The following is a 27,788-nucleotide window of genomic DNA, read 5'->3' as shown; positions in this document are numbered from 1 at the left end:
AACAGGAACACGCAAGTTGGAGAAAATGTCCTTTGGAAGGTACAAGCAGCACCAACATCAATACCAATCTTGTTTATTACCTTCATAATGACCCACATACTTTGGCTCCACAGTCACACACTTACATACTCATCAGAAAGACCTACTAACATCACACGATTTCTTGTTTCAGTCTTAAAATGGGAAAGAAAAGCAGGAAAAGTTACAACTTTTTTTCAGAAGGGCAGCTCATTTCTGTTGACAGCAACCTAAAGCAATAGAAAGGAAAAGCCTAGGAAGAAGTAACAGCTAAAATCTTTAAAAAAAAAAAAAAAAGGGAACAACAAGTTACATATTTGCCTTTTTGTGGCCTTGCTGCATATCAGGGATTGATTTGAAACTGCGGAGAACCTTAAATTAGATTATGATTTGTGTGCCACAGCTGCAATTTAAGTACATCAAGTTTTGTGCACCATATTCACAGAAAGAACTAATGAGTGCAGCTAGGGAAGATGGATGTATAGGAGAGGGTGAAGAGCCAAGCCACGTATTTGCTGAGCTAAATCAACATGACAAAATTCACTTATTTTGAAAGAATGTGAGCATTAAGGAAAGGATTTAGCGTGCCAGAAAACGGTACAACTTGCACTGAGGAAGTAAACACAGTTTAGAAAATAAATCCGTTTACTGCAGATGTAGTAAACAAGACCTGCCAAACAAGGAAGATTTATCTTTTTGCAAAATAACTTCATTTTTAAGAATCTAAATAATGCAGTTAAAAAGATGAACTACATTTAAACAGATGTGATACCATTCTCCAGACATCATGTTCCTCCAAAGCTCTTGCTGATGATCAGTTTTCCATGCAACAACAAAGTGAAGGCACCATTAACGACAGGTTTCAACGCTTCCCAAAATCAGTTACAGGAAAAAGATAAATGTGTTTGTTTGACTTTTTTGTTTGTTTGTAGCTTCCATGTTTGTTACTTTCTAGCACATGGAAGGGAACTGTCACTCTTCAAAGCACAGAGTAGTTCCGAAAAAACTTGGAAATATTTTGGGCTGATGTTCTATAAATTAACACAAGCTGTAAGACAAAGAGCAAGTTCTGACTTAACTTGTGCTCACCTCTTACTGATTTAGCCTCTCTTCCTAACCAAAGGCAAAGAAATCAAATAGTTGAAATCAAAACCCAAGAATATGAATGAGAACTCTAGATTTCTTACATTATAAAAAGTTAACACAGAAGAACTAATGCACTAGCAAGAAACACAGACTTTGCTAAAACTGTTATGCTGAATGCACCTGATTAAGAAAATCTTAAACCTCATTTCCTTTCTTTTATGGACTATGAATGAAAGAACATTGACAATTAAAATGGTTAGAAATTAAGCCAACTTACTTGCAGTATCCTGTACCATTTTGATAAGGAATGCACCTTCCCTCATTAACACAAGGCTTGGAATCATCCATACACTGTAAAGCTGAAAGGAGAAAGAAAAAAAAAAAACACACTTAATTCAGTAGCTGTACGTGTCAAGTTAAAGTTCCATTAACATATTTTGGGGAATTAATCCTTTAACTAAAAATTTTATACAACTGGAACAAAACCAAAGACAGTATCACATAGTTCTATTTAATCTTTGGCAGCATCAAAAGAGACAGACTGAAAGAACAATCAAATACAGATTTGTTCATCAGGCTACTAAATGCATCCAGAATTTCTTTTAGGTATATCATCAAAGCCAAGCATGCAGTAATTTCAACAAGCTACATATAATCACTTCGGCACTTGCGTATTTTGACTTTAGTGTCAGACAGTTACTACTTCCTGATCAAAATTTTATAATGAAATTCTCTGAAGTAAGAGGCAACAATTTCTAAAGCTTCTTTCACAATAGCTTGTGTCAGAGTTTCTCCTTCCTTTCTACTATCTCCAGGGACACTTGGCACTGAAATAGGGGTATCTGTCCCTCATAAGCTCCCCTGATATAAGTTTCTAGCAATCCAGAATCTGCTGCTACATCATTACTGTTGTGGTATTCTGATTCCTGTCAGGACTGTCTGAGAATAAATGAAAACATAAGAGACCTTAAAGTCTTCCACCAAAGACTTGGGTATTCATAAAGAGTACATACTCTGAAGCTCAAACTTGCCATTTTCAGCACTGTATTTTAAACAAGACATTATGTATAATACAGAATCATAGAATGGTTTAGGTTGGAAGGGACCTTAAAGACCACCCAGTTTCACCCCCTGCCATGGGCAGGGACACCTCCCACCAGCCCAGGTTGCTCAAAGCCCCATCCAGACTGGCCGTGAACGCTTCCAGAGATGGGGCATCCACAGCTTCTCCGGGCAGCCTGTGCCAGTGCCTCACCACCCTCTGAGCGAAGAATTTATCCCTAATCTCTAAACTAAATCTCCCCTCTTTCAGTTTAAAGCCATTCCCAATTGTCCTATCAATATCTGTCCAAGTAAAATGTTGTTTTTTGTTTTTCATAAGCTCCCTTTAGCTCAGGGCTGGTCAATTTTTCTCCAGGTTTACAGGAAACTGTAGTGGCATTGATTCAGATGGAGTGACGCAGCAAGCACTCATCCCTTTGCCAGGACCTGAAGCAGCAAGCTGAGTTGTGGCTAGTTCTGAAGCAACCAGAAGGGCAAGAAATATGGAAACCCCACATGAGCAGAGGGCACTCTAGAGCCACAAAAATTTAATCAGTCCATCTAGACCAGAGTCTGCCATTTGAATAGCACTGAACCAGTGGATAAAGCTGGAGGAATCAGAAGATCTGCATCCCATCCTAAATTTAACCCACATACCCAGAAGTCTCACACTCTTCTCAGCCTCCATTCCTGTCCCCTGCCCCTCCACACACACTTCCATGACATTACATGCCCTATTTCAACAGCCTCACTGCATTTAGGAAAGCATTTGACCGATTTTAAGGCACCCAGAGGCATCAGTAATACCCAACCACTCAAACTGCCTGCTCGTGTACCTACTGCTGCTGCCGGGCAGATGGTTTACTCTTTTTTTTAAAAACAATGTTTTTTCCTTCCTCGAGAGGTATTCAGCTTTCCATATATGTTTAGTAAGGGGAACGAAGGAAAACAGGTCCAAACAGTCTCTGAAGCTTGCGCTCCAGTTGCAAAGAGACGGGCCCAGCTCTTGGGCTGCTCGGAACAGACCCCGGCTGCCACCACCCGGGGCTCAGTGGGTTATTTGTCAATAACCTGGAGCATGCGCTACAAGGCACACAGGGGTATGTCACACTCACAATCCTGACAGAACAGAGTGAAATTAAACCCGCTTGTTCCAGAAGGTGAATGATATTCCTCACAACACGGGTACGCCTGTTTCGTGTTAACTTGGTTTCTGAACACAGGGCACTTCCATAGCACTGCCTTTGCAGAGCTCTCAGGAAATGAACAAAATTCCACTCAGAGCCCCTTTCAGATAACCTCTGGGGTCAGGGTTACTTAGCGACAGAAATATTACCACAGATTTTCTAATGGTATTCCCCCCCGCAGCGGCCAAGCGCACCGCCACAGATTTGCACCTGCCCAACAAGTTTCATCCCATCTACCAGCAGCATCCACAAGCCTTCAGGCTTCGCCTGCTTTGGCCATACACCCCGGGCACAGCAGTTTTCATGGCAAAAATGAGCTCCAGCGAGCACCATTGAGTTATGCTGCATTCAAGAGAAGCCACAAAAGTGCTTTTAATGATTTGGGTGCCTCTTGCCACCTCCACTACCCCAAGGAAACGGAGGAACGGCACAGTGAGCTGCACCGCAATTTGGAGAACCGGGAGGGAGAGTTGCTCTTCTCACCTCGCTACGTTCAGCTCCCTTTAGCTTTTATTTTTTAAGCCCATCAAGCCAGCGAAGCAAACACTCAGAGGATTATTTCTTTTGTGCCCAGGCTTTCAAACAGGATTTTGTAACCTGTTGGAGTGCCCGCGTCCCCGGTGATTTTGTAACCCTCATAGTAAAACCTTAACTAGCACTTGGCCAAAGCCAGCTGCCAGCACAACCACAGGGAGCAACAAGGAGGAGACAGCTTTCGGGTTCCAGCGAGGATCCGATTCAGTGATTCCAGTGTAGCTTGCTAGGCCAAGCACGGATACAGCACAGAGGCTTTGGCAAAGTAATGATTAATTTTCTTCCGGTTTTTGACAAATTATTTTCGCCTTGAGCTGCTGTTTAGCAGGTCATTAGACTACTAGTAGTCCCTAAAATTCTTTAACAGAGATACAGTGAGTGGGGGATGCAGGCAGCTGACTATGTATTGCATATGAAAATCTAGAACTGAACAAACCTAAAAAAGACAAAATGACTCTTTTGTACTTTTTCAACTTAAGAAAAAAATGCTGAACATTGAAATGCAACTAAAACTGAAATTAATGTAAATGCAACAATATTCTAAAATGAATATTAAGAAGTAACATGATCACTTCTCTTTTAAAAGAGAAATCACAAGGCAAATTGAAGACTACAGTTCTCACAGTAGAATTAGCACTTCTGTGCACAAAGCACTGTCTTCCTGTATTTCATATCTTCAACAATTTCACAATACATGCAAAAACAAGGCATTTCAACATGACTTACTTCAAAAGCTCCTTCTCTGCTACTCTACCATGCTGTGCTCAAAAGTCAATAGTATCAGAAACCGTCTTCTACCTCAGCCAGCATAAAAAGTACGTGTTGCTACATCCATCATGCTAACTGGAAGTATTTTACTGTGTACAGCATGAGAGGACACTCTTGTCTTGAGAAGAAAATAGTCGGCCGCTTCTCCAGCACCCATATAAAGTATGCTGTCAAGGCTGGGTCTGAAGCACTGCTTTTGACTTTTCTCTTCTGTATTAAAAGAAAAAAAGCAAGGGGGAATTGTTTGCTGGATTTCTGGCCTTGCTCCAGCTTGCCAAAACAACCAGGATGGCCAGACCCTGGATTCACCCAGGCCAAGTTCAAGCAGCAACATTTTGGGTGCCACACTGCCTCACCATTTTATCCAGCGCTTTGGGGAGAGCCACAGCAGTATTTGGAAAACACCCCATGACTATCAAGAGACTGGCTTAAGCCCTAATCATGAAGTGGGCAGGCCACCACTTAGGGAGAAAAGTATCCAATTTCTCGTTTGCATTCTAGCCAAGTTTGAAAGGCCTCTCAGATGAGGGCTTTATGCGTGTCCGAGATGAATGCTATTAGCTATGTGACCCAGCCTAGAGTCCATACAAACCCTTGGAGCATGCCTGCACATAAAATACCGGGTTGGAATTAGCATCTAACAGGCGAACCAATATTCTCCACTATACAGGCATACCACTATTCTCCAAGGCCAGAGTGGAAAAACAGGTAGCTGCTGCCATAAAACAAGCACGAGCAGAAAGTGTTACTCTCAAAAAAAAAAAAAAAACAGAAGTGCTGTGACTCTGAACATCTGAATCCAGCAATGCTCACATTTAAATGGAAAGAGTTTAGCCCAGATTTAATCTTTTTTTTTTGGCTAAAGAGACTGGTAAAGCAAAACTAAGAGGAAAAGAAGTTACATTTCTGCCTCATTGTTCGTTAAGGATGCCCAGACGATGTGAAAGTTGTGATTTGGTTTCTATTCTTCATCTGCATGCTAAAAAATCAGACTCCTTCCAGGCTAGAAAATTGAAAGAAATCACAAAGGTCTAACATCAGAAGCTGTAAGTGTCAGAGTTCAGCTTTTAAGAGAGAAGGCTGCCATAGGGAAACAGAGCCATAACCAGAGAAAATCTGCACGGGCTTTGCAGCAAGCACTAAAAGGAAAGCAAGGCCAATAAACTCTTCACCCACAAGTTAGAGAAAGTCAAGCAGAAATAAGAAACACAGAATACCAAAACAATTAACGCTGCGAGGAAAAGACGTTACGAAGCTGGTTTCCTGTAGCTCTGTGAAGTGTGGCCAATTATCCTGCATCTAAGATGCAGGCTCTGACCAAGGGCTTTGCTGCAAACAGGGGGAAGACTGATCTTCTGACAGAGACCCCTGGACAGCTAACAGCAGGACTGAGCTCACAGTACCAACTTTCCCCATGGAAGGATGCTGTAATGGTCTCTCTTCTTTCTGCCCATAAGTTTTCCATTAAGTTTACAGGAACTCAGTACCTTAAGGATCTAGACTTATCTTATTTGGCTGGAACCCAGCTATAGGTGCAGAGGCTGGGGGAGACGGTCGAAAACAACCTACTTAACACACAGAAGAGTCAGACTAAAAATATAACGTTAGAAACCTGGAAGAAAACTAAAAGACAAAAGAGGTTTTTGATAATCTTTCTGTACTTAGTGGGTTTACTGTCACAACTGACATTGACGAGGAACAGTCTGTCATTTTGAACATTACCCATTACAAACCATGGGGAAGGAGAAGAAGGATTCAAAGCCACCAGGCAGTTGACGCACAGCAATGAGGATGCTCAGGGAATCACTTTGGGAAGATCGGGCATCAGTAAGGCCAGAAACCCCAGCCATGCTACCCATCAAGGCGCCCCAAGTTCCAGGGGAGTTAAAACCCATGCCTGATCCCCTTCAGAAAAAAGGGCTTGAAAGAAGAAGCCAAGAAAATGCTGAAGGAGGAAGCACAGTACCAGAGGAAGACTGGTAGCTCCTTTCCAAGGGGCAAAGTTCTTCCACAGTGGCAGCTTGCACCACGTAAACTGCAGAAAACAATGGCTCAAAAAGCTGGTAAGGAATACTAAATGCTGCACAAACATGGAGAATACCCTAAGATAACCAAATTTTGGAGGAAAACCACAAAGGAGAGACAGCTAATTATGTTATTCACTAACCCCGAAAGATTACCGTTCAAATAAGATGAGGTACTGGGGAAGAATCCATTAATAAATATTAGCTGAAAATATTAAAATAATTCTTTTTGGGGAGCGAGGGGGGCAGAGAGGGAGAAGGTACAGATCACCCCATGGCAGCCACACAGGGATAAGAGAACTAGGAAAAACCCTTACCGTGAAAAAATGATAAAGCTTAATAATTCAGCTCAGATTTAGAAAATGTTAACATTTGGGGAATTTAAACAAGCTGAGCAGAAGGTTGCAGTTAAAGACAAAGCTTGTCTATACTGCACGAAAATCATCTGTAAAAGTCAAAATGCTCTAAATCAAACTGACTATCATGAGATCGCCACTGTTTTTATCACAAAAGCCTGAAATAAATTTTTTCTCAGCATCTGAGGAGCTGAGCAGAGCTCAGAGAAGTGCAAAGGAACTCAGCCAATGTCCTGAAGCTCTTGAGAGAGAAAACCCCAGTGTCTAAACTGGTTTCCTTCACCAGCTTCTCCAGACTCCATAGGAGAAGCATAAAAAAAAATGGGAAAGTGTACATTTAAGTGGATTTTGGAGTAACAAGCCCATAAGAAATTTTGTTTTAGATTTTTTTTTTTTTTTTTATTTTGAGCTCACGCATCCAGGAGCTAGCAAAAGCTACCAATTTGCCCTCTTAAGAGCAGTGCTGAGAACTGTTGCCCAAATTCACAGGTAGAACTAAAGTCTTCTTGTCCTTGTGGTCTTACACCAGGGAACAGTCAGATGGCTAATTTCTATCAAACATTCGTGTGACACTTTTCCTGTTGAAGAACTACTGATAAGCTGAAGTTATAACATATATTGAATTCAGGATGAATTTATAAAACAGTTCAAGTCTGCCAATCACGTTCTATTTTCCTTCACAGCTACAGTTCCTTGCCTTCCCATATTTTCAGTTCTCCAAAGAAAGCCAAAATGCCTAAAATCAACAGCTGCAACATAAAACATTTAGTTAAAAAAAAAAAAAAAGTTTTCAACAATAAAAATGTAGTGAAGGCATTTAAAGAGCTGAAGAGGTATTGGTGTTTCTATGGAAATCTGGCAGACAGAAACCATGCTTGCGTGTTCTCCATAGTCTTCCATCATTGTCCAGCACTAAATCTTTATTAATTTAAGCATTAAGAATGCCTGCCCCTGCCGAAACGCTGGGCCATTCCTTGTCCTTCCACCGCAGCCCATGGTGACGTCAGAGAAACAAGATTAAGACTTGCTGCACGGAACAAACAGCAGACACCAGTGTCATTTTGAGATACAAAGCTCTTTTTTCATCCGCGTGCAGTCTAAAAAAAGGACATGTGCCCTAGGAACAGACTATTTTCTAAACAGAATGAATGATTATTTCTGTAGCTCTCAGATGACTGGGTTTAGAACGATACAGGCAGTATTTCTTCCAGATGGGCACTGACAAGACACAGCCCTTGACTTCTGTTGGTGAGACGATTTCAGAATGAATGCATAGAAAATAAGAATAAAACTACAGAAGAACTTCTAAGCGCAGATGCTTAGAGGAGTTTTTTTTTGTGTTTTTTTTTTTTTTCCCGTCCAAGACAGATGACATTTCCTTAATGGGTCAGAATTAAATAATCTCTGTATCATTCCTTGCATTGCAGTCATTAGCCAAGAGTACAAATATAACGTCGTTTCCTTTAAGTTTGAAGTTGCAGATCCTGACCCTTCGGTTTTCCTGTTATCTGAGATTCCCAAGCCCAGAAGAAACAAGCTGTCAGCGTCCTGCTGCTCTGCCTCATCTACTCCCAGTTCCAGAAAGGACGCAGGTCCAAATCCCACCCGCCCAGACCATTACGACAACATTTTGATGGCCACATCCAGCCCAAAGGCTCAAATGCCTTTCACAACCCAGCCACCATTTGCGAAAATGGGAGAGGCCGAGCAGGACGGGATCACATTGAAGGGAAATAGCAGCTTACTCTAACAGCAGCAAGACACCTAAAATAATAGGAATAGCTGTGAGAGGCAACAAAGAAGGTAAAACAAAACCAATCCACCTATTTGGAGAGATTCGAGTGCCAAATGCAGCCAGAGGCACGAGCCCTCTTTTCCCAAGGATTCAGGTCATGAGAACACCAGCAACAGCATCTTCACGTAATCCTGCGCTGACTAAGTAATGCCCTGCAGGAAGTGACGTGAGCAAGCCAGATGCTAATCACACTCCGTTTTGAAAGTCTAAATCAGCATCTTTGATAAGAACCCATTTGATACAGGAACACCTTCAAAAGATCAAGTAAAACTTGCTGCTCAGCTACTCCCTATTGAATTGAGCAGGCCGGCGCTGCCAGCGTTATCTAGGGAGTCTTCCAAGGATCCCAAAGCGTGGTCCACATGGACACGCTACCTTTGGGGTGCTCTCAACCTCAAGGTACATGGCAGTTTATTAGAAACGAGGGCTGATGCCCAACTACAATTGGGTGAAACTGGGCGAAACTGGGCTTAGCATAACTCAAATCTTTCACTCCGCCAGTGACAAGGTTAATAGTGATGGTGGGTAATTATGGTGGGCTTCACTAGCGCAGATTCCCGTTTCACTCATTCCCCTCTGATCAGACAAGGAACAAATCACTGCCATTAACAGTAATTAGCAGGAAAGTGTCCTCACCAAAAGCGCAGGTGTTCCCGCCCCACCCCGGCTTACTGCAGCTTCAACTGCAGGCTTTGACAAACCGAGGAGAAGCTCGACTGGAAAAGCAAGTTGCCGCGCCATTGGGCTCGCACGATGAGGCAGCGCTGAGCAGTCCAACCCGCGGCGCTGAGAACCTCCAGGAGCCTCCTATTTATTGACCAAGAGGGCTGACATCAGATACCTGCCGCTTCTTGCACAAGAGCATCGGGACAGTTGAGTGTGCACCTGAAAACACCCTTTGGGTGACTTCACTTTTCATTCATTCAGGCCACAGCTCCGCTCCCAAGGTTCAGGCCAGAACCTCAGGAACAGCTGGGGTGTCTCCAGACGGGGTTTGCCATCTCTGACGGCCACCGTTCCTCCAGCACAAGGAGAAAACCCGACCACGGCGCCGCGAAGCCCCGCGGCAGGGGCAGAGCTCGGGCAGCCCGGCGGGCACCGCGCCGCGCAGCACGAGGACCTCGGGGGGCCAGCGGCGCGCTGGGGAGCTGCCAGCGTCGAGGCACGGTTTGAATAAGAGAGAAATGTGAGATTTCGCCGTGCCAAAAAAAGAGCAATTCGCCCTCTTGCCGGCCTGCAGAAGCCATCTGCAGCTGCAGCAGACCCAAGGCACGCCAGCCACACCGCGAAAGCAGCGCTCCGAGCTCGTAACGCGCACAGCGGGCACAGCCCCGACCCCTCCGCTCCTTTTTGGGGCAAACCTGGCAAATCGCGGGCAGGAAATGGCTTTTTTTCTTTTTTTTTTTTTTTTTTTTTTTTTTAAGATTTCGGCTGGTTTTTCCGCGCAGCCTGCCTGCCTGCCTGCCTGCCCTCCCGCCGCAGCACCGTGCCACCGCCGCCGGCCCCGCAGCGCCCCGAGGAGCCGGGGGGACACCAGGGGACTCCGGGGGGACCCCGCACGGGGCACCCCGCCCCCGCCGCTCCTCCCCCGCCCCCGAGACCCCTTCCCCTTCCCCTCCCGTGTCCCTGGGACTCACCGGCCGCCGGCTCGGCGCGGCTGAACACTGCCAGCACCGTGCCGAGGAGGGCGGCGAGCGCCGGCCCCGCTCCGCGGGCCATGGCCACGGCCGGACCCGCACGGCACGGCACGGCACGGCGCGGAAGGATCCTGCCGCCGCACCGACCGACCGACCCCGCCGATGGCGCGCGGCGGAGGGACACGGCCGCACCGCACCGCCCCCGCTTCCTTTCGCCACGCCCCCCCGCCCCGCCTGGCCACGCCCCTCCATGCATGGCCACGCCCCCTCCGCCCTTGGCCACGCCCTCTCGCCGCCAGGGGGCGCGCGCTTGTGGGGGGCGAGGCGGGGGGGGGCGCGCAGGGCACAAAATGGCGGCGCTGTGGGGATGGGCAAGGGTGGGCTGAGGGGAGGGCTGTGGGGAGACGGATAGGGACAGGGGCATGGACAGGGATAGGGAGACGGACACAGACAGGGGTAGGGACACAGATAGGGACAGGGACAGGGACGGAGGGCAAGGTCCACCCGCTGAGGCATTGCCTCTGTGGGGTGGCCCCTTAAGGACCTGAAGAACCTCTGGCAAATTCGTCTTGTCAAGCAGTGCAGCAGCAGCAGGCACGCACCCCCACAAAACACGTGCCCAAAGCACCACACGCCCTCGGTGGGATGTCACCCCGCGGGCAGCACCCTGGGGCAGTGCTGTCCACATCGCCTCACGCTCCCCTTCAGATGGCTCCAACGCCTCAGCCAGGGCTGGTGGTCCACCCGAAGTGCCTCCGAGCAGAGGCAGCCCAGCATTTTCGTGCCCTTCCCGCGCAGGGTGGAGGCAGGTGCTGGGTAGGGGCCAGCGAGAAGCGAGAACCGAAAATGGCTTTCACTGCCAGAGGCCGGCTCCGGTCTGAGTGGGAGTTCACGCGTCTGAAGAGCAGGTGCATGGGCTCATGGTGGTATTTCAGCCCCACGGCCTCGGCAAAAGATAAACGCTCCTCAACAGGGTGGCAAAATGCAGGAGGAGACACAAATTACCCCAGAGGAGGCTTGGGGAAGGTAGTGGAGTTATAAAGCACATGCTGTTACTGTAGGGAGTGCCTGGGTTCAACCTCAACATCCCTTCCAGCCCTAAACCATCATTTAAAGTGTTAAAAATCCTTCTGCTGCGATTCCAGCTCCTCGCAGACTGAGAGCTCTTTGTGTTATGTGCTGACATGGCATGCTGGCCTGTGTCTCCTGCGAAGGGAGGATTGTGCCGAGCTCAGGGGAGAGAGGGGGGCAATGAATAAAGCCCAGTGTTTTCCCCCTTTAATTCACTGGGGCTCTGCGGCTCCTCCCCGGCACAGAGCTGGATTGTTACCGCTGCGCCACCACCATGGAAGGAGCCCAGCGATTTTTTTCGGGCAGCCTGGATGAAACCTCTCCCACCGCCTCACGCAGCCGCCGGAGCCTGCCGTCGCTCGTGGACAGGCAGCAGCGCCTTGCAGCTGGGTGGCTGTGACCGCTGTCAGGCGCTGTCTGCGGCGGTGTTCCTGGCACATCTGGTTCCCCTGAGCACCTCACATGTTGGGGTGAAGGCCGGACCTGGAGCATGCCCAGCCGCAGATGCAAATAACTGCAGGGGCAGCTTCGCACTCGCGATCGCACTCGGCTGTGTCTGCAGGGTGTGGGGTGGAAGACGGCGTCGGAAATTAGAGGCCTGATGTTTGAGATTAAACTAGGGAGTACAAACTTTCTGCATGTAAAAGCATGGATGGTAGCAAGTAGCACTTGAGAGAAAATGGTCACTAAACCGAGTTGGGAGGAGAGGAAAGAAAGGCAGGAATGTAACCAGAACAGGGAGGGCTTGGATTTGCTCTCCCTAATGTAGCTAATTCAGGAGGAATTCTGGTATTTCACTGAAGGCTGCAATTTCCAGCTCCCCCCAGCATGGAGCATTACTCATTATCCCAGACCTCGAAACGGGCAGCGCTCCCTCATCTGCATTTGGCTTGGCCTGATCGCAAGCTGCTTCTCCGAGCTGGGCCAGCATCTGCAGCCACGCCGGCACAGCTCTTGGAGGCTGACACAGCCAGGCGGGCAGACAGCTCCACCTGAAACACGTGGCCACAGAGGGAAACCACACAGGTCAGGGAAAGCTTCACATCGCTCCTCCCTGCCTCGGGACCTGTCTGGTTTCTCCCACCTCTCCCAGGAGCCCCAGCCAAGTCCTGGAGGAGAACACAGAGGCAGAACAGAGGGCACACAGGCAGGTGCCCAGCCGAGCGCCCAAGGCAAAGCTCCTCAAGCCGTTCCTTGTCGCAGGGGGCAGTGGGTCTGCCTCATTAAGCAACAAGCTGTTTGCACAGGAGTTAAAAATATGTTTCAGCATTGCCTCATCTTACACAACCCGTTACAGTCCCTTTAAGAACACTGTATGCAAATAAAGATTCATCACACAGGGAAACCCACCAGCAGAAGTAACCTGCGCTCCGCCTGCAGGCTGCAGACACCCAGCCTCACCGGCGTGCCATTTGGCTCCCAGTTTCCCACCTGGAGAACACCAGTAACACCTCACTGGGTGCTGGGGACGGGAGGAGGAGGGCAGGGTCCCCAGGGGTGGCTGGCAGCTCAGAAAGCTGCGGCGAGGCAAGCGGTGCCAGCCGAGGGATTAGCAGAGCTGAACAGAGGCAGATCTGCAGTGTCTCTATTTAAACGGCAGTGGCAATTAGGGAAATCCTGGCACTTTGGCTGACAAAGGCAGGGAGATCAAGCCATCAGCGAGCCCCAGCCTCTGCCTTTGCAGCTGGATGTGTTGCAAGTCTCACTCCAAAATGATTTCTGCTGCCTGCTCCGTAAAGCAGCGGCGTGCTCGTTTTGATACCAGCGTCTGCAAGCTGCTCCTCAGCTCAAGCGCTCCTCATGCTTCCTGTGCCACCACTTCAAAGCCAGCCGCCTGCGCTGGCCATCGACGGGCGGTCATCCTGGGGTGAGGGTGCTGGGCTGCCACCAGGGGGGCTGCAGGACAGGTCCCGGCTCAGCGTGATCCCCAGCAGCTGACCTCTCCCCAAAACAGGGAGAATGTGTCCTGCCCCAGCCTGGGCTTGCTGGCCTGGCGGCGAGGAACATAGTGCTGGGGTCAGGGTGCTGGGGCTGTGGTGCTGGGCATGGTGCAGCCGCCAGGGAGCTGCTGGCAGAGGAGAACCCACAGCCCATGGTCCCTGCACCTGCTGCAAGGCACCTTCTGCCCACCGAAATCAGCTGGCTCGTAACTCTGAAACTGGGGGGCACGCTGCCGTGCGGAAATGTGTGCCAGCACCATCATGCTCACCTCAACTCTCTCCTCAGTGTGCAAAATATATTTAAGCCCGAGGTGCTTTTTGGTTGTCTGCACGCTAAGTGAGAGGCTCTTTGCTTTTCCTCCGGTCTGTACCTTGTAGGGATCGCTGGTTTCACCTGCTTTGCAGGAACTCATTGTCTCCTTCAAAATAAATTGCATTTTCTTGCACCAACCTTTCTGTGACATTGTTGGTGGTTCAGGCATTCAAACCTCAGCTCAGCACACACCCAAATGCCTGCCTTAAATCCCAGTGCTTTACGCAGCCATATAAAAGCTCCCTTATTTTTACCTGCCCCTCTTTTTGGGGTCTTGAATTATCTAGCCAAGCTTCCTCTTTTGCAACCAGAAGATCTGGAACTCCATTAAAATGAAAGCTGGGTTCTTGCTCAGTTACAAGATGTCAGCAACCAAGAGGCTTAAGAAAAGCAGGAGGGAGAGAGCTTCCAACAAAATCCTCAGGGCTGGCAACCTAGCCCTCGCACCACAAATAGCTCGTCCTGTGGCTCATCTGTTAACTGTTAAACCTCACATGACTTGGCTTTGGCGCTGATTATCTTACCTGCTAGGATTTTAAAAAAAAAGAGGAGAGAAAAGGCATTCATTCCTGCATGAAGCGGGCGGAGGGAGCCCCGCGCCCCGCAGGAATGCACCGCGCGCCCCGAGCTGTTTGTGCGCCGCAGTTCAGTTAATCGCATGGGGAATTTCGGCCGTCTGGCTCCCGGGCAGCGGCACTCGCTCCAGGAGCCCCGGGAATATTTATAACCAGCGTGCCGGCAGGATCCTGTCCCAGCGGGGCTCTGCTTGTGCTGCTTTTACCAAAGTTGGTGGCGTACGGGGTGGCTGCTAAACCCCTGGGACCTTCTCAGCCCCGGGCATGTGATGGAGTAAGAATTCACTTATTCGTGGTTACCACGAGCAGCCGGGGCTGTAATTGCAGGGCAGCACCCAGCAGACAGCCCCTTCCCAAACAACCCCTAATGCAGCAGAAGGCCGTGGGGACAGGACGCCAGTGGGTGTTTGTCCCTCGGCTCTGGGAGCCACACGCTCCCCAAGCTCCCTCCGGCTCCACTGCCCATGCACAGGTCCCGCAGCAGAGGTCCCGGGGTCACTGAGTGAGCACATTTAGTTCTGCTCTTTTATGCAAATCCTGTGTTTACTTCCATTTTTGGGGACCTGGGTGGTAGGTGGCGGGGAGGGCACGCTTTCAGCTCCGGGCCATGCCGGGGAGTCCCGGTCCCTGCGAGCACGGGTGGCGTGCCAGGGGATGCAGCGTGCTGGGGCGGCGGGCAGCCCCCGGGGCACGCTGGGGGGGTCTCGGGTGGGAGGCAACGCTAGCAGCTAGCAGAGTCTCGACATGGGGAAGGGGAAAAATAAAAAAGAAATGACACAGGAAATGGGTTTATCATCTCTGAGCAGAGCGCCAGGGCTCAGCCGCAAGGGGTTTTACAAGCCATGATTCAAAATCACGCTGGGCTTCTCCCGGCAGCCGTCATGGCAGAGAAACCCCCACGGCGTGGGTCCCGGTGCTCTTCTCTGAGCCACGTCTCTGCAGATGCTGGGAGCTCACTAGAGGCCCCCCGACTTCTAATTTATCCCCTCCAGTGGGCTTGCTTGCTCAGGCATGGCCACAGTCAGCTGGGGACAGCCGCTGTGGGGCTCGGTGCTGTGTGCACAGCGAACCCTGGGGTACCCCACGTCCCACAGGGGTACCCCATGTCCCACGGGGGACCCCAACAGCACCTGATCTGGGGAAAAATTGGGGACAGGCTGGGGACGGGAGGTGGCACGGCTGCCCCAGGTGGCTGTGGAGCTGGGGAGACGCATGGGCAGCTCTCAGAGGCTGTTGGGGAAGCGTGGGCAAAGCAGCGTGGAGGAGAGGGCAGAGCCCACCTCTCCCCCGTGCTGGCTGAGGGGTCTTGGGAGCTGCCCGGCCCCTGGAGACCCCCAGAGGGCTCAGGTTTGGGGGTAGCCCACATCCTGCCCTGAGTTTGCTCGGGGTTGGGGTCCAGCCCAGCTGTGTCACCCTGGATGGGGAGGACGGGGCATTTTTGAGGGGTGACGGGATGGTTTTGGGGGCACACCGACTCAGGGAGGGTTGCTCTCGGCAGTCAGCTGCCCTTGGCCAGCCTCCAGGCCCGGCTGCGGCAGCACAGCGCCCTGCCGTCTCAAGAGCCTTCATTTTCGGGCAGCAGAAAATAGACAACCTCCCTTTCTAAAGGTCACTTTGGCAGCAGAGCAAACAGCGAGGGGAGGGAGGGGAAGGCACCCTCCCGAGCCCACCAGGCCCGCTCTGCAGGGCATCCTTCACCAGCCCCATGGAGAGACAGAGCCCAGGGTGCCAACTGCCCCCCGGCAGCCTCCGAGGAAGGGAGGACAAGGACTAGGTGCTGCGAGGGCTGAACCCAAGCCCTGGGTGCCACCGGGACATCCAGTCATGGCAAAACAGCTGCCAGAAACCATCTGAGGTCAAACACCCCCATGACCCCAGAAAGATGCCAAATGTGGTTGTTTTTTTTTTCTCAGAACCTGTCTGAAAAAGGGGGTTGCAAGTGCAAGGAGCGGGTTCAAAGCAGGGGAAGCAGCTGGTGCCCAAATAAACACAGAAACCAAAACCCTGCAGCACCCAAACCGCTGCTTTCTGGGAGCGGCGATGGTGAAGATGTGCTGTGGCCTGTGCCAGATGCAGCTGGTTTGTACGTGACACGGGCAGGGGCACGCGGGGAGGCAGGGGACAGGATTTGCAGGGCTGATCGGTGCACAAGTGCTAACTGCTGTCCCCGCACCGGTCCCAGTCCTTCCCTGCCACACACGATGGCCTTCGCACTCCTGGAAGCAGCAAGCGAACCCCAAACCAGATTTTTTGGAGAAATCACTTGGGCCCAGCAATGCTGCGGGCCCCCAGGGAGGCCAGGGCAGTGCAACAAGTTGGGGCGCCCTCAAGAAGGGTGCCAGCTCCGGCAGGGATCTGCGCCATGCGCCAGCTCCGTGCAGGCACTGCCATCTGCAGGCTGCAGCTCCGGCCCTGCGCTGGCACTGACTGCTCAGGCTGCAGCGCACACGAGCAGGGAGCTGCAGGATAGCTGCGGGTTAACTGTGGGGTCTTCACCCCCTTGTGCTCCTGGAAGGAAGGAGGGCATCCTCCAGGATCATGGAAACACGAGACACGCTGCCGAGGGACTTTTCAGAAGCGTTTATTTCACGGCTGACAGCGGGGCTGCAGCAGGCAACTGCTGGTCACTGCAGGAGCGTCACCCCCCCGGTCACAACAATCCGGGTACGGTCGGTGCCTGCCCACCTCCCGGCACCTACATCACACAGACCTACATCGCCGGGACATCCACCCGGAAGGGACACCACGTGTAAGGATTAAAAACGGTAATAATAAAGCAATCTACAACATAAGACTTGGCATCATGCAGGAAACGGATGATTTTAGCCTACGTGGCAGATCAGAGTTGCTAGGGGGATTGATGGACGAGTGCTAACTGCGTCCCTGCCAGTCTGGACAGTGCTCCCAGGCAGGACAACAGCTCCCTGATCCCTACCCAGGGGCAGGAAACGCTTCCAGGTCACAGTTCATACAACCAAAACTACACCAGAATGTGCTTTTAGAAGGTGCTGGGGAACCCTGAAACTTTCTTCCGTGACAGTGCCTGCTTCCTACCGCGTTAGAGACACTTGAGTGCAGAAAAGAGCGGAAAGGCCTATAGCCCTTTGCTGTTTTTTAGTTGAAAGGAAAAAAAGGCTGACAGATAAAGTTGTACTCCTAGCACAGCTGGACCAACAATAAAAAATAATCACATTACACTGGAACTATATAGATTGGCCCATGAGAAAGAAGAAGTTATATACTATTGCCCCATAATGAGTTTTTCTTCACCTACAGTTTCAACTTCCCAAGTGAGGTAGGGAGAGGGTGACCAGAGGAAAAAAAGGTGGCATTTCCAAAGGATTCCACTGTTTTAAAGTTATCCTCTCGAATCCTTCATGTAAAGTTCAAGTCTTCTTTAAGGAAACACTGCCTTTTCTTCACAACGACATTCAGAGTTTTGCTTTTTTGGTTGCTTTGGGTGGAAGAGGGAGAAAGAAAACAAGCATTCCGGAGACGAAATGCTGGCAGTTTTGACACGTTTTGGAAGGAAAGCGTAGTAAAGAGGAAGGAAACAATGTAGTGAATCTGCAGATAGAAGGGAAAAAAGCAGACAACGCTGACATAGTTTGCGCTGTGCCCGCTTCAACAGCGCTTGAGCTACACACCCTGTTTTTAATCACATGGAAACATACCGTCATACACAGCTGCCAGGAGAGGGAAAGTGGACACTTACAAACCTGGAGTCTAATTTTGTAGGAATCGGTAATATTTCATTGCCTCTCCTAGCACTAGACAGAATGTATTTAAGGCATTATTTACCACCCAATTGTTCCTAAAGCAATTGAAAGTACGTCAGAGACAGAAAACAACAGCTAGCTTGACAGAGGTGAAAGCTACTGTAATATGTACAGAGCAGTATTTGCCTTCAAACAGGGGAGTCGTCTTAGAAAAAGAAAAAAACAACCCCAAAAAAACGCAGACCCAGATTCTAAAAAAGCAACCATTGCCAACACAAGGAATGTTCATTAGAGTCCAGTTCCCACTAGAGCTACTTAAGAGGAGGACGTCAAAGGTGATTATGCTAAACTGCACCGATTGACTGCTCCCAGAGCTCACCCCTCAGAGGGGTGCAGAACCTCGGGAGGTCAACCGCGACAGCACCCTAGTGCAAATTGCCTCAGAGGAGAAGCCTGTAGACAACAAGCCTTTACACCTACGGTTCGGATTCGCTAAGAAGTGTGGTACTCAGGTGCCACCTAACCTTTTCAGGACACTTGCATAAAGGTGATGGTCCTGCGTGGATTCTAATGCACATCCCCCGTGACCGGTGTCCTGCACACACACACATCTGCCAGGCTACCGGCTTTCCCTCTTCGTGTCAAAAGGAAGTCACAGCCACCAGAATCTCACATAGACGATCAGCATGATAAAAAACACAGCCACGGCCGCAAGTTTGGCGTAGGTGGAACGCATGTTCAGGTACTTCGCATCCTGGCGGTACTTCTTGGACAAGCTGGACAGGTTGTTGGCCTTGGAATCAAGAGCTGTTGAAGGGAAAGGGCAGAGAAATTAACGTAGATTAACCCAACCAAATGATCCCCGAATGTTGGGTTAACTGAGCAAGTGTCTCTGGAGCAGCTGAGACATCACATGGCAGCATGACTTGTGCCTGTCTGCAGTGCTCTGGTGCTTGTCCTGTTGGGATGAGAGCCACCCGAGGTGGGGAGGCACTAGTCTCACACAAAAGAAGCACCAGCACCATACCCACCAAACGGAGAACCCAGAGTCCGTTGCTCTTCCCAGCAATTAGGAAACCTTCCCCTCTGGTATGCTCTCCCCACCCAGCTGACCGAGGGGACAAGGAACCATTCACCAAACAGCAGCCGCTGCCTGTACCTGAAAGTGCCTCTCCTCGCTGTAAGACTTCCTCGATGTTGGCCACCATAATCCTCTGCACGTCCTGCAGCTCTGTGTTGATGGAGCCCAGGTTCCTCCTCGCCCGGCTGTCGATGTAGAGTTTCTTGGTTTTCTGGATGTAGGTGTCTGGAACAAGAGAGGCTGTCAGAGGGAAGCTCTTATCTCCCCAAAATCCCCTGCTTCGCCCTGCAAAAGGAACTAGACTGTCTCTTCTTCAGCCTACATCTTAAACTGAAAGACCCACCACGACTTCCAGTCAATGGTCTGATAGGTCAGGGGTGTTCTGTGAAAACCCCCAGGGTTTCTGGTGAATTGTGTTCATAGAAACACACCCTCAAATACAGAGGCAAAAGGGCACGGGGGGTGGAACCATTCAACTTCAGGTTAACACACCTCTCACTGTAAATGAAATGACTGCAAGTAATAGAACACGATGTAAGCCTTGCTTCTCCCCTTCCACCTCACAATGCAGTCACCTGCTTAGAAAAGAATAAAACGTTAACAAGCAGTTCCAAGCCTCAATCCGGCTGTGGGGAGAGGCTGCGGACATGGGTTAGAAGCTTTGGGCTCCTTAGCCTGCTCCTCCAGGTCAGCACAGGACGACACAAAGGCTCAGCCTAAAAGCAAGGCAGGAAGGCTGAGAGATCGTGCTGCCTCCAGGAGAACAACCTTCTTCCAGACTCTGTCCACACAACCCTGGTTCTGATTCTGTGGGCACTCCAGAGGAGAACACACCACCACCAGGAAAACAAGACCTCAGTGCAGCCATCTGGAGTTCTCCCTCCCTTCCCAGCATACCCGTGGATGCTGGTTTTCCTCGCACTCTCATCCCACTCCCTCTCATCCAGGGCGCTGTATCAAAAAGCCTTACTGCACGTTATTAGCTCCACGCCATCTCCTTGAAATGCAACGTGGAGAAAACGCTCACGTAACGGAGAGCAGCCCAGCTGCCAAAGGAGTGGGAGCACTGCTCAGACAGCCAACAGACTGCTTGCAAACATTCGCTGGAGACGAGCCAAGACTTACAGAAATCTGAATCAAAGGGCATCTACCATTTTCCTACTATTTCTCTGTTCACAAGCATTCCTCACTCAAAACACCCATTTCTCTAGCACCAAAAAGAGGCCAAACTGCTAATTCCACCGGCCAAGCTGGTGAGCATCCTGCAGCTGCTGCCCACCACCCCCCCCCCAAAAAAAAAAAGTTTCCTAACTAGCCCCTGGAGAGGGACCTCACCAAATTCGATGAAGGAATAGGGCCTGGAGACCGTCGGCACCTTCTTGCCGTGCTGCTCATCAAACTCCGAATGCAAATCTTCCAGGTAGGCAAAGGCCAGCTTCTTCGGGAAGGCAGACTCGCACAGGACCAGGTAACAAACCCCTTTCTCGATGATGTAGCTAGAAGAACAGCAGACAGAATTAAGCAAGCGGTTTGGGATCCATCCTCTCCGGCATCACTTTTCCCACCTTGCACCCGGACACGTCAGCTTTTGTCCTTCACCTAAAATAAATTTCCTCACAGTCTCAGACCCTGTACCAGCTCTAACAGACCCTAATCTTTGACTTCACTGGGACAAAAGCTGGCCTTTGAGTATCATCAAAACAAAAAACCCGTAACAAGAGTAATAACTCCAGAGCCACGAGGGAGGATGCTTCTGCAGTCAGAAGGGAAGCACAAGAGAGTTTGCCAGCAGAGCAGAGGGGAAGGTGGCCAAGCACAGCTCTAAAACAGCACGGCATAGCCAAGTACCTGAGGCCCACGAACGAAAAGCCCTGCCACGAGGTTCAGGCACACACAGGAACTCGGTCTCAGCGTGCCAACCCTCCGACGGGGCGCCCAGCGGCTGCCAGCTCCCACCTTCCCTTCTGGAGGGCTGGGTGCCCCCTTCCTCCCCAGCACTCACCTGTCGGTGGGGTGTTGCTGTCTGCGCGCGCCTCGAAGGCAGCTGAATAAAATATCGGCGCTAGATGGGCTCTGGTGGCCTCCCCGGCCCACGTGCAAATGCTGAGCACAAGCGTGCTACCAGTGCTTGGGCTGCGGCGCCAGGAGCCCCAGAGCGATGCTGAACAGGAGGTGCCGATGCTGTTTAACGCGGTTTGATTCACTCTGCAGGGGAACGCGCAGAGATGTCTTCTTTACCTCCCACCCCATTCCCTATTGCATCTAATCCTCGTTTTTTTTGCAGAGCTTTAGTGCTGAGCTTGTTTCAGCGGGGGCTTCAGTGTCTCCGTGAGCACGAAGAACAGGGAGGGGTGTTCCCTTCTGATTCAGCTAAAAACCCTACTGAAATAAGGGATAAGACGGAATCAGCCTCAAGATCACTGGTGTTATTTGGGTTTCGCTGCAATTGTCTGCTGCTGTATGACCCTTACTCCGCTTTCCTCCTCAGCTGGCCAATACAAAAAGAGGCAGCAACATTTCTACCAAAGCCAAGGCAGTGGAGCGGGCAGACAGCCCTGGATACGCTCTGAAAATTTTAGCTATTTTATTTAAGACGGAATTTGAATGTTACTTTTATGTTACCTTCCTCTGACTTTCTGTACAAGGCCATCATGTAGCAGTCTAGTTAGCGCAGAGCTTAACGGCATATCAGAGAATTAACCTACTCGTAAGGGCACTGTCGTTAAATAAGTAGCTTAAAAATTGTATTAATAGTTGCATCCAGCTTATAAAACAACTTTGTCCCCGCTGTGCTTCCAGACACTCCAAAGGGCCCAAATCCTTCAAATGCACCATACGCAACTCGCTTCCGGCTCACAGTATCCACGTCTGCTGCCTCTACAACTCTCAGAAGTTCATCCCCACAAGCCCACGTGTGTGTGTCCCTCAGCTTGGAAAGCACCAGGTCCCTAGGACTAACCCCACAGCACGTCCTGCCCCTGTTCTCTCCTCACCCTTCGAGACCTGTTCGGCAGCTCAGAGATGCTCCAAATTTCACTCGGAGCTTGGTTTAGCCACGGCCACCAACAACAGCATTTGAAAAGCCTTTTGAAACAAGCAAGGCAGACAGGAACAGTGTTCCCCGGGAGCCAGAGCAGTAGGCTGAAGGTGCGAGGAGACGGAGGAGCGCGTCCTGCCGGTGCGGCTGCGCTCCCCGGCTGCTTTTCCCCGATGTGATACCTTGGATCTGAAGTCCGCCTGTCAGCACCAGGACAAGCAGGCACACCTCATTCTGCCCTGGAGGCAGACAGTTTTGCCAGGCTCAGCCCAGGAGCAGAGCAGCGCTCCCGCACAGCCGGCCATCTCTCTGAATTTCTGAGTTTCAGACAGCACCCGAGCACGCGGCCTGCTCGGCAGGGGCAAATGTTTGCAGTCTGCCAGCTCTAACTTCTGTACCCTGAGCACAGCTAGCAGGTTTTTGTACTTATTTTTGGATAATTTTGAGAGAGAAGCTTTACCCTTCTATCTGGTATCAGCGGCAACGACCAAGGGCTGCTTTCAACATGACGGGTAGGAGCCTTAGGCCGTTAACGAGCCAAAGGTCACCTCCCGACCCGCAGCACAGCGGCTACGTGGGTGTTTGTGCACCTGCACGGCCGTGCGCGGCGGGAGCTGCGGCTGGAGGGGTGACACAGCTTTGGGAGCTGAAGCCTACACCGTACATTTACGGCCATCACTTCAGCAGTCTTAGTTTGAGCCCTACACTTCACCACAGCTAGGCTCTCCTCTGAGATGATCAAGCGAAAAACGTCCTCCGCCATCTCAGCAAGCTCAGCAGTGCCCTCAGCCACGCTCCTCTCGCACCACAAACCGCTCAGCCCTGGCTTATGCTGCCCTCAGCAGTCGGAGCTCTGATCTGGCAGAAGACAAGACGCGCTGCGCTCACTGACAGCACGGCCATCGGCATTATGTCAGACTCAATCTCAAACTCCCCCGCTTCCTCCCTTTCCTGTTCCTGCACCGCTATCACAGGAGATGTTCTGATCTGATAGCATTCTTCTCTTCACTGCCTTAACGTCCCATCGGAAAACAAGTAGCTCTTATTTTGTGCCACAGGAGCGTTTAGAAACACTTTTTTTTTTTAATTCTAGCAAGTTTCAGCTTCTATGAAGAAGATGCAGAGCAGCACTCTCCAGTTAACTGCGAACACCACCCAAACCCTACAGGAGATAAGAACAGGCAGACAACCTGAATCACTGCCACCCTCTGACCACTACAGCTCCCTATCACAGCCAAGGGAAAAGCCAAACCAAACAATCTTGCAGCAGTCGGGTTGTACGTTAGCCAACCATGAGAAAAGTTGTCTTCTCACGTTGCTGAATCCCTGAACACTTCAGAAAAGGGTCGGGCAGGAGAGGCACTAAAGGGCCCTCGCTACAGGAGTGCAGAACTAAAGCCAGCTGTCCCGGATTTGGAGTCCACCTCCCCATCCACCCAGCCGCTAACACGCAGCCAGCCACCAGCGTCTGGGGACGGAGAACAACCCCGCTGCCAGAACTGCACAGCTCTGCCTTGGCGACCCCACGTGGCACCCAGTCTCACTGGGGCTTACTTCTCTAACGAACATAACTCTGATGCTTGACAAGACCTTGGGTCTGATTCAATTCTCCCGCAATTATTCTGCTGGGTAATTACAGGTCACGTAAAGAAGCATTTCCTCTTCTCAAACGTGAGCTTGCTCTCCTGCCTTTCATGGGCCGTGAATTCTTCCTCCTACTTTCCTTCCCTGTCCCACTGCTATTAGTTGGGGACCAAGAGTGCCTGACCCGCAGTCTCCGTAGGCTTTCCTTATTTTATATTCGAGTTACCTTATTAACATGCTGCTGCAGAAAGCCAAAAGAGCATTTAAGCTGAAAGCTTTCAAATAGTTAAGGAGATTAATTAAATGCAACACATTTGACAAATCTACCAGGTGTGAAAAACATGTTTGGCAAATATAGCGATGAAATAAATCAGAGATGCCCCGTGTGCCTTGACCCAGGAAGCGGACGCGTTACGAGGTACGCTCTTATGGAGAGGAGAGTCCTGTGCAGAAGGGGTTCACTGCGGTACTGCCAACCTGCTTTTACCAAAGCCTTATTGAGAGAGAAGAGAAGGGGAAGGCGTGGAGCATCTTTTTAAGGAGAAAAGACACAGAAGGCAGAGAGAAAACAATGCAGGTAGGGAGGGTGGAAGGTAGAGAGAACCCAGCGAAGGCAGACGGGGCGTAAGCAAACAGAGAAAGCTTAAAGGGAAGAGAACCTACGCTGTGTTCAGCGAAGGCAGAGCAACAAAACGGGCTGAAAACCACGCACTGCGACGCAACAGCTGGCAGGGTCCCTTGGCGCACCCCCCACCGGGCCAGCGGGGCCGCCCCCCGCCCCCCGCCCGGCCCGGAGAACCCCGCCGGTACTCACTGGAAGGCCATGGCTCCCGCCTCCAGCGTGCACCTGGTGGGGGACTGCTCGTTCAGCCTGCGGAACAGCTGCTTCGCCTGGCTCTGGTACTGCTGCAGGTCGCGGCCGGACTGCGGAGGGAGGGAGCACAGCCTGAGGGCCGCGGCCGGGGGGCGCCTCCCGGGCCCGCCCCCCCCCGCGGGCAGCGCCGCCCGCCCGGCCCCGAGACCCCGCCGAGGCCTGAGGGGAGGCTCCGGGCCCCGCCCCCGCGGCTGAGCCCCACCTGCTCGTCCTCCTGCATGGAGGCGGCCAGCGGCAGCCCGTCCGCCACGCGGGCGATCATGGTGAGCAGCACCATCCTCGCAGCCCGCCGCCGCCAACACTGAGCTGGCCGGAAGCCGCCGCGCCGACTTCCGCTCTAGGGATAGAGGCGACTTCCGGTCCCTGCGCAGCCGCCGCCGCCACTTCCGGAAACCGCCCCGGTGCTGCGGCGGCGGCGGGCGGGGCCTCCGCGAGGTGGGCGCGGCTTTAGGAACGGCGAGGCCACGCCCCCACCCCACCCCCGCCCTAACCACGCCCACCAGCAGCGAGGCCCCGCCCCTCCCACGTGACCGCGGGCGGCGCGGGGCGGGGCGGGGCGGGCGGCGCGGTGCCGGTGTGCGCGGGGGGCCGGCGGCCATGGCGGCGGCGGCGGAGCGGGGCCGCCTCAGCTTCCCGGGGGGCGCGGGGGCCCTGGGGCGCCCCGTGCCCATGAACCTCTTCGCCACCTGGGAGATCGACGGCTCCAGCCCCAGCTGCGTCCCCAGGTAACGGCGGCGGCGGCGCCCAGCCCGCCGGTACCGCCCTCCCGGCCCCGCTTCCCCGCGGTTCGAGCCCCCCGCGCCCCGGCCGTGGGCTCCCGGTGGCCGCGGCGGTGCCCCCATCTCCCCCCCCCCCGCTTTGGGGGCACCGGGACCGGTCCCCTCCCCTTCCCCTCCCCGTCCCCGTTACCGGTGGGCACCCGCCTCGCCCTCCGAGCGCCGGTACCGGCCGTTCCCGGCGCTCCCTTTTTATTTCCTATTTCGTTTTATCCCGGTTACCCGGTAAGTGAGCGGCGAGGGAGCGGAGCCGCCGGGAGCACAGCTCGGCGAGCCCTCCGGCCGCCCCGGTCCCGCTATGTTCTGCGCCGCCCGCAGCCGGCGGCCGCGCTCCTCGGCCGGTCCCGGTGGCCGTGCCCTGAGCCGCGGCTGGAGGGGTGTCTGGGGGGAAAACCCCAAATCCTGCGTCTAGGGCTGACCGTGGCTCGTGGCCCAGCCCTGCGGTTGCAGGCGGTTTGGGTTTGTAACCGAGTCCTACGGCTGCAGGTGATCCCGGTCCGTAACCGCGTCCTGCAGTTGGAGGCGGTTTGGGGCTGTAACCAAGCCCTGCGCTTGGAGGCGATCCCGTTTATAACCTAAATCCTGCGTTTGCAGATGATTTTGCTCTATAACCAAGTCCTGCGTTTGCAGGCGATCCCGTTTGTAGCCTAAATCCTGCGCTTGCGGCTGATCGTGCCTTATAACCCAGCCCTGCGCTTGCAGGCGATCCCGGTTTATAACCGAGCGTTTCCAGGCGATCCCGGTTTATAACCCAAACCGCGCATTTCCAGAGCTATACCATCCCCTCTACGCCGCCGGCACCTCGCGGTGTCCGTCGGGCAGCAACTTTCCCCGCTCAGCCTCCCTTCCCTGCACAGGGAGGTCTCGGAGGGGGCCGGCACCGAGGGGACGCGTGCCCCCCGAGCGCCCCTGTAGAAGGAGGTGGGAGCAGGTGGGGAGCTTTTGGTTCTCGTGCCAGGCTCCAGCGCGAATTTGTGTCGACCCTGGTGGTGTGCAGAGGATGCAGAACCCCTGTTGTAATGCCACTTCGAAACCCTTCTCACCCACGGTACAGGAAGGTAGCGGGGTTTCCATCTCCCCCAGCCTCGTAACTGCGGTCACTGAAATAAAATAAAAGCCCACCGGCGAGCGTCCGTCACTGTCAAGGACTTTCAGTCCTGCATTACCATTTATGCTGATACTTGCAGATATGAAAACTAGCTCCCGACCTAGCGTGCTTGTTTGCAGCTCTGGGGATGACCACAAAATGCAGCGTAAGGACACCGGCCCTGCACGGAGGCGCACGAGGGCTGCACCCTCGGGGGGCTCCGGGGCCGGGCGGGCAGCAGATTACAGGCAGTGCCGGGGGTCCGGGGGGTGCTGGGGGGAAAATTCTGGAGTCTCTGCAGCAAGCTGCTGTGTGAGTTTCCGTGTGGCGGCGGATCCCTCCGGTTTTGGCCCCATTTTTGCCGTTGCCTGTCCCTCCACGTGGGCTGGGCAGGCGGTGCGGGCGCTGCGTCAGGGACACGATGCGTGGCGGGGCTGCGGCTCTCGCCGGGATGCCGAGAGGGTTTCTTGCCCTGAAATGAAGGCAGAAGCAGCCGAGGCTGCAGCTCCTGCAGGGGGGTCGGTCTGACCGCACGGTGCGGTGCCTGCTGCGCTGCGTGTCCTGGGCAAAGCGCAAGTTCTGCAGCAGCAGCTGGGTGCGAGGCCTGGACGCGAAATTCTGCTGTTTCCGGCTGCTTAACGTTGCGTCTTGTGATGCCACGTTAGGTCCACGCGTTGCATTTCATTACAGCCTTTACAAAAACTCGCCGCGATAAAGGTCTTCGAACTCCTGCATTCTCCAAGTTGTACTACCGCCCCTGTGTTTTAAGTTCACGTTGTAATGATCTTTCTGTTACGCAAAGCTGTTTTAAGATTTTTTTGGTGTTAAAGCGAGAGGGATTGGGATGAAAACTGTCCTACGGGGGAAACAATATTCAGAATAAGCTTGATGTTCGAGCAGACGTCTGCTGGGACGTGAAAAGAGGATGTGGAGGACAGCGGGCCTCGGCGTGTGGTCGAGCAATGTGGCACCGCCTGGGTCTCGTGTGAGATTTCACCGGTTCCGAGTCCCCCTCCAGGTTCCTGCTGACAGGACGCGCCCTCGCAGACGAGGAGAGGTTACGGCTTGGCAGCAAGTCAGGGGATTCGGGGAAGAGGGGCGTGCGTCTGGGGAGGGCCTGCTGCTTCCTTCCCCTTTCTTATTTTTTTGGCTCTTCCTCCGTTTCTAACCCATTTCTCCCGTGGTAAGTCGGAGCGGGAGGGCCTGGCTGGAAGCAGCGCGTGGGTTTTCGGACAGGGCTTTGCACACACGCGGCGTGCGCTCCCCGAGGGCGGCTGAGATGGGG

The 27,788-nt window shown here is 52.4% G+C and overlaps 3 protein-coding genes and 1 long non-coding RNA gene across 11 annotated transcripts in view; 1 reads left to right on the top strand and 3 right to left on the bottom strand.

Annotated features, from left to right (window-relative positions):
• Nucleotides 1-10,663, bottom strand: part of NOTCH2 (notch receptor 2) — an 85,611-nt gene extending 74,948 nt beyond the window's left edge. Inside the window, exons 1-2 of the mRNA XM_040565961.1 lie at nt 10,447-10,663; nt 1,382-1,463 (exon numbers count right to left, since the gene is read on the bottom strand). Of these exons, the coding sequence (XP_040421895.1) occupies nt 1,382-1,463; nt 10,447-10,528 (164 nt within the window). The 5' untranslated portion in view covers nt 10,529-10,663. The remainder of the gene's footprint in view (nt 1-1,381; nt 1,464-10,446) is intronic.
• On the bottom strand, nt 7,422-10,208 carry LOC121074227. Its single transcript, XR_005822211.1, has 2 exons — nt 9,446-10,208; nt 7,422-8,256 (listed from the first exon to the last, which is right to left on the bottom strand). It is a non-coding gene; the product is annotated as an uncharacterized LOC121074227 (long non-coding RNA).
• Nucleotides 10,664-16,910: 6,247 nt separating the features above from the next.
• SEC22B (SEC22 homolog B, vesicle trafficking protein) lies at nt 16,911-24,987 on the bottom strand. Its single transcript, XM_040566013.1, has 5 exons — nt 24,843-24,987; nt 24,581-24,690; nt 20,481-20,641; nt 19,224-19,370; nt 16,911-18,871 (listed from the first exon to the last, which is right to left on the bottom strand). Exons 1-5 carry the CDS (start codon nt 24,915-24,917, stop codon nt 18,717-18,719), a joined length of 648 nt encoding a protein of 215 aa, XP_040421947.1. The 5' UTR covers nt 24,918-24,987; the 3' UTR covers nt 16,911-18,716.
• Nucleotides 24,988-25,204: 217 nt separating this feature from the next.
• Nucleotides 25,205-27,788, top strand: part of PACS2 (phosphofurin acidic cluster sorting protein 2) — a 76,374-nt gene continuing 73,790 nt past the window's right edge. For all 8 annotated transcript variants that reach the window (XM_040565978.1, XM_040565977.1, XM_040565976.1 and 5 more), the window contains exon 1: nt 25,205-25,365. In XM_040565978.1, the coding sequence (XP_040421912.1) occupies nt 25,238-25,365 (128 nt within the window). In that variant the 5' untranslated portion in view covers nt 25,205-25,237. The remainder of the gene's footprint in view (nt 25,366-27,788) is intronic.

This window comes from Cygnus olor, chromosome 8, assembly GCF_009769625.2.
Source record: "Cygnus olor isolate bCygOlo1 chromosome 8, bCygOlo1.pri.v2, whole genome shotgun sequence".
NCBI lineage: Eukaryota > Metazoa > Chordata > Aves > Anseriformes > Anatidae > Cygnus > Cygnus olor.
This window is presented reverse-complemented; position numbering and strand designations above follow the sequence as displayed.

Excerpts from the sequence above, each read along its gene's own strand:
- SEC22B (XM_040566013.1), bottom strand. The coding sequence starts at position 24,917 with ATGGTGCTGCTCACCATGATCGCCCGCGTGGCGGACGGGCTGCCGCTG. Across the intron at positions 24,691-24,842 it reads CCATGCAGGAGGACGAGCAG|TCCGGCCGCGACCTGCAGCA; the intron begins GTGGGGCTCAGC and ends CTCCCTCCGCAG. Across the intron at positions 20,642-24,580 it reads GCGGGAGCCATGGCCTTCCA|CTACATCATCGAGAAAGGGG; the intron begins GTGAGTACCGGC and ends CTGTTCTTCTAG.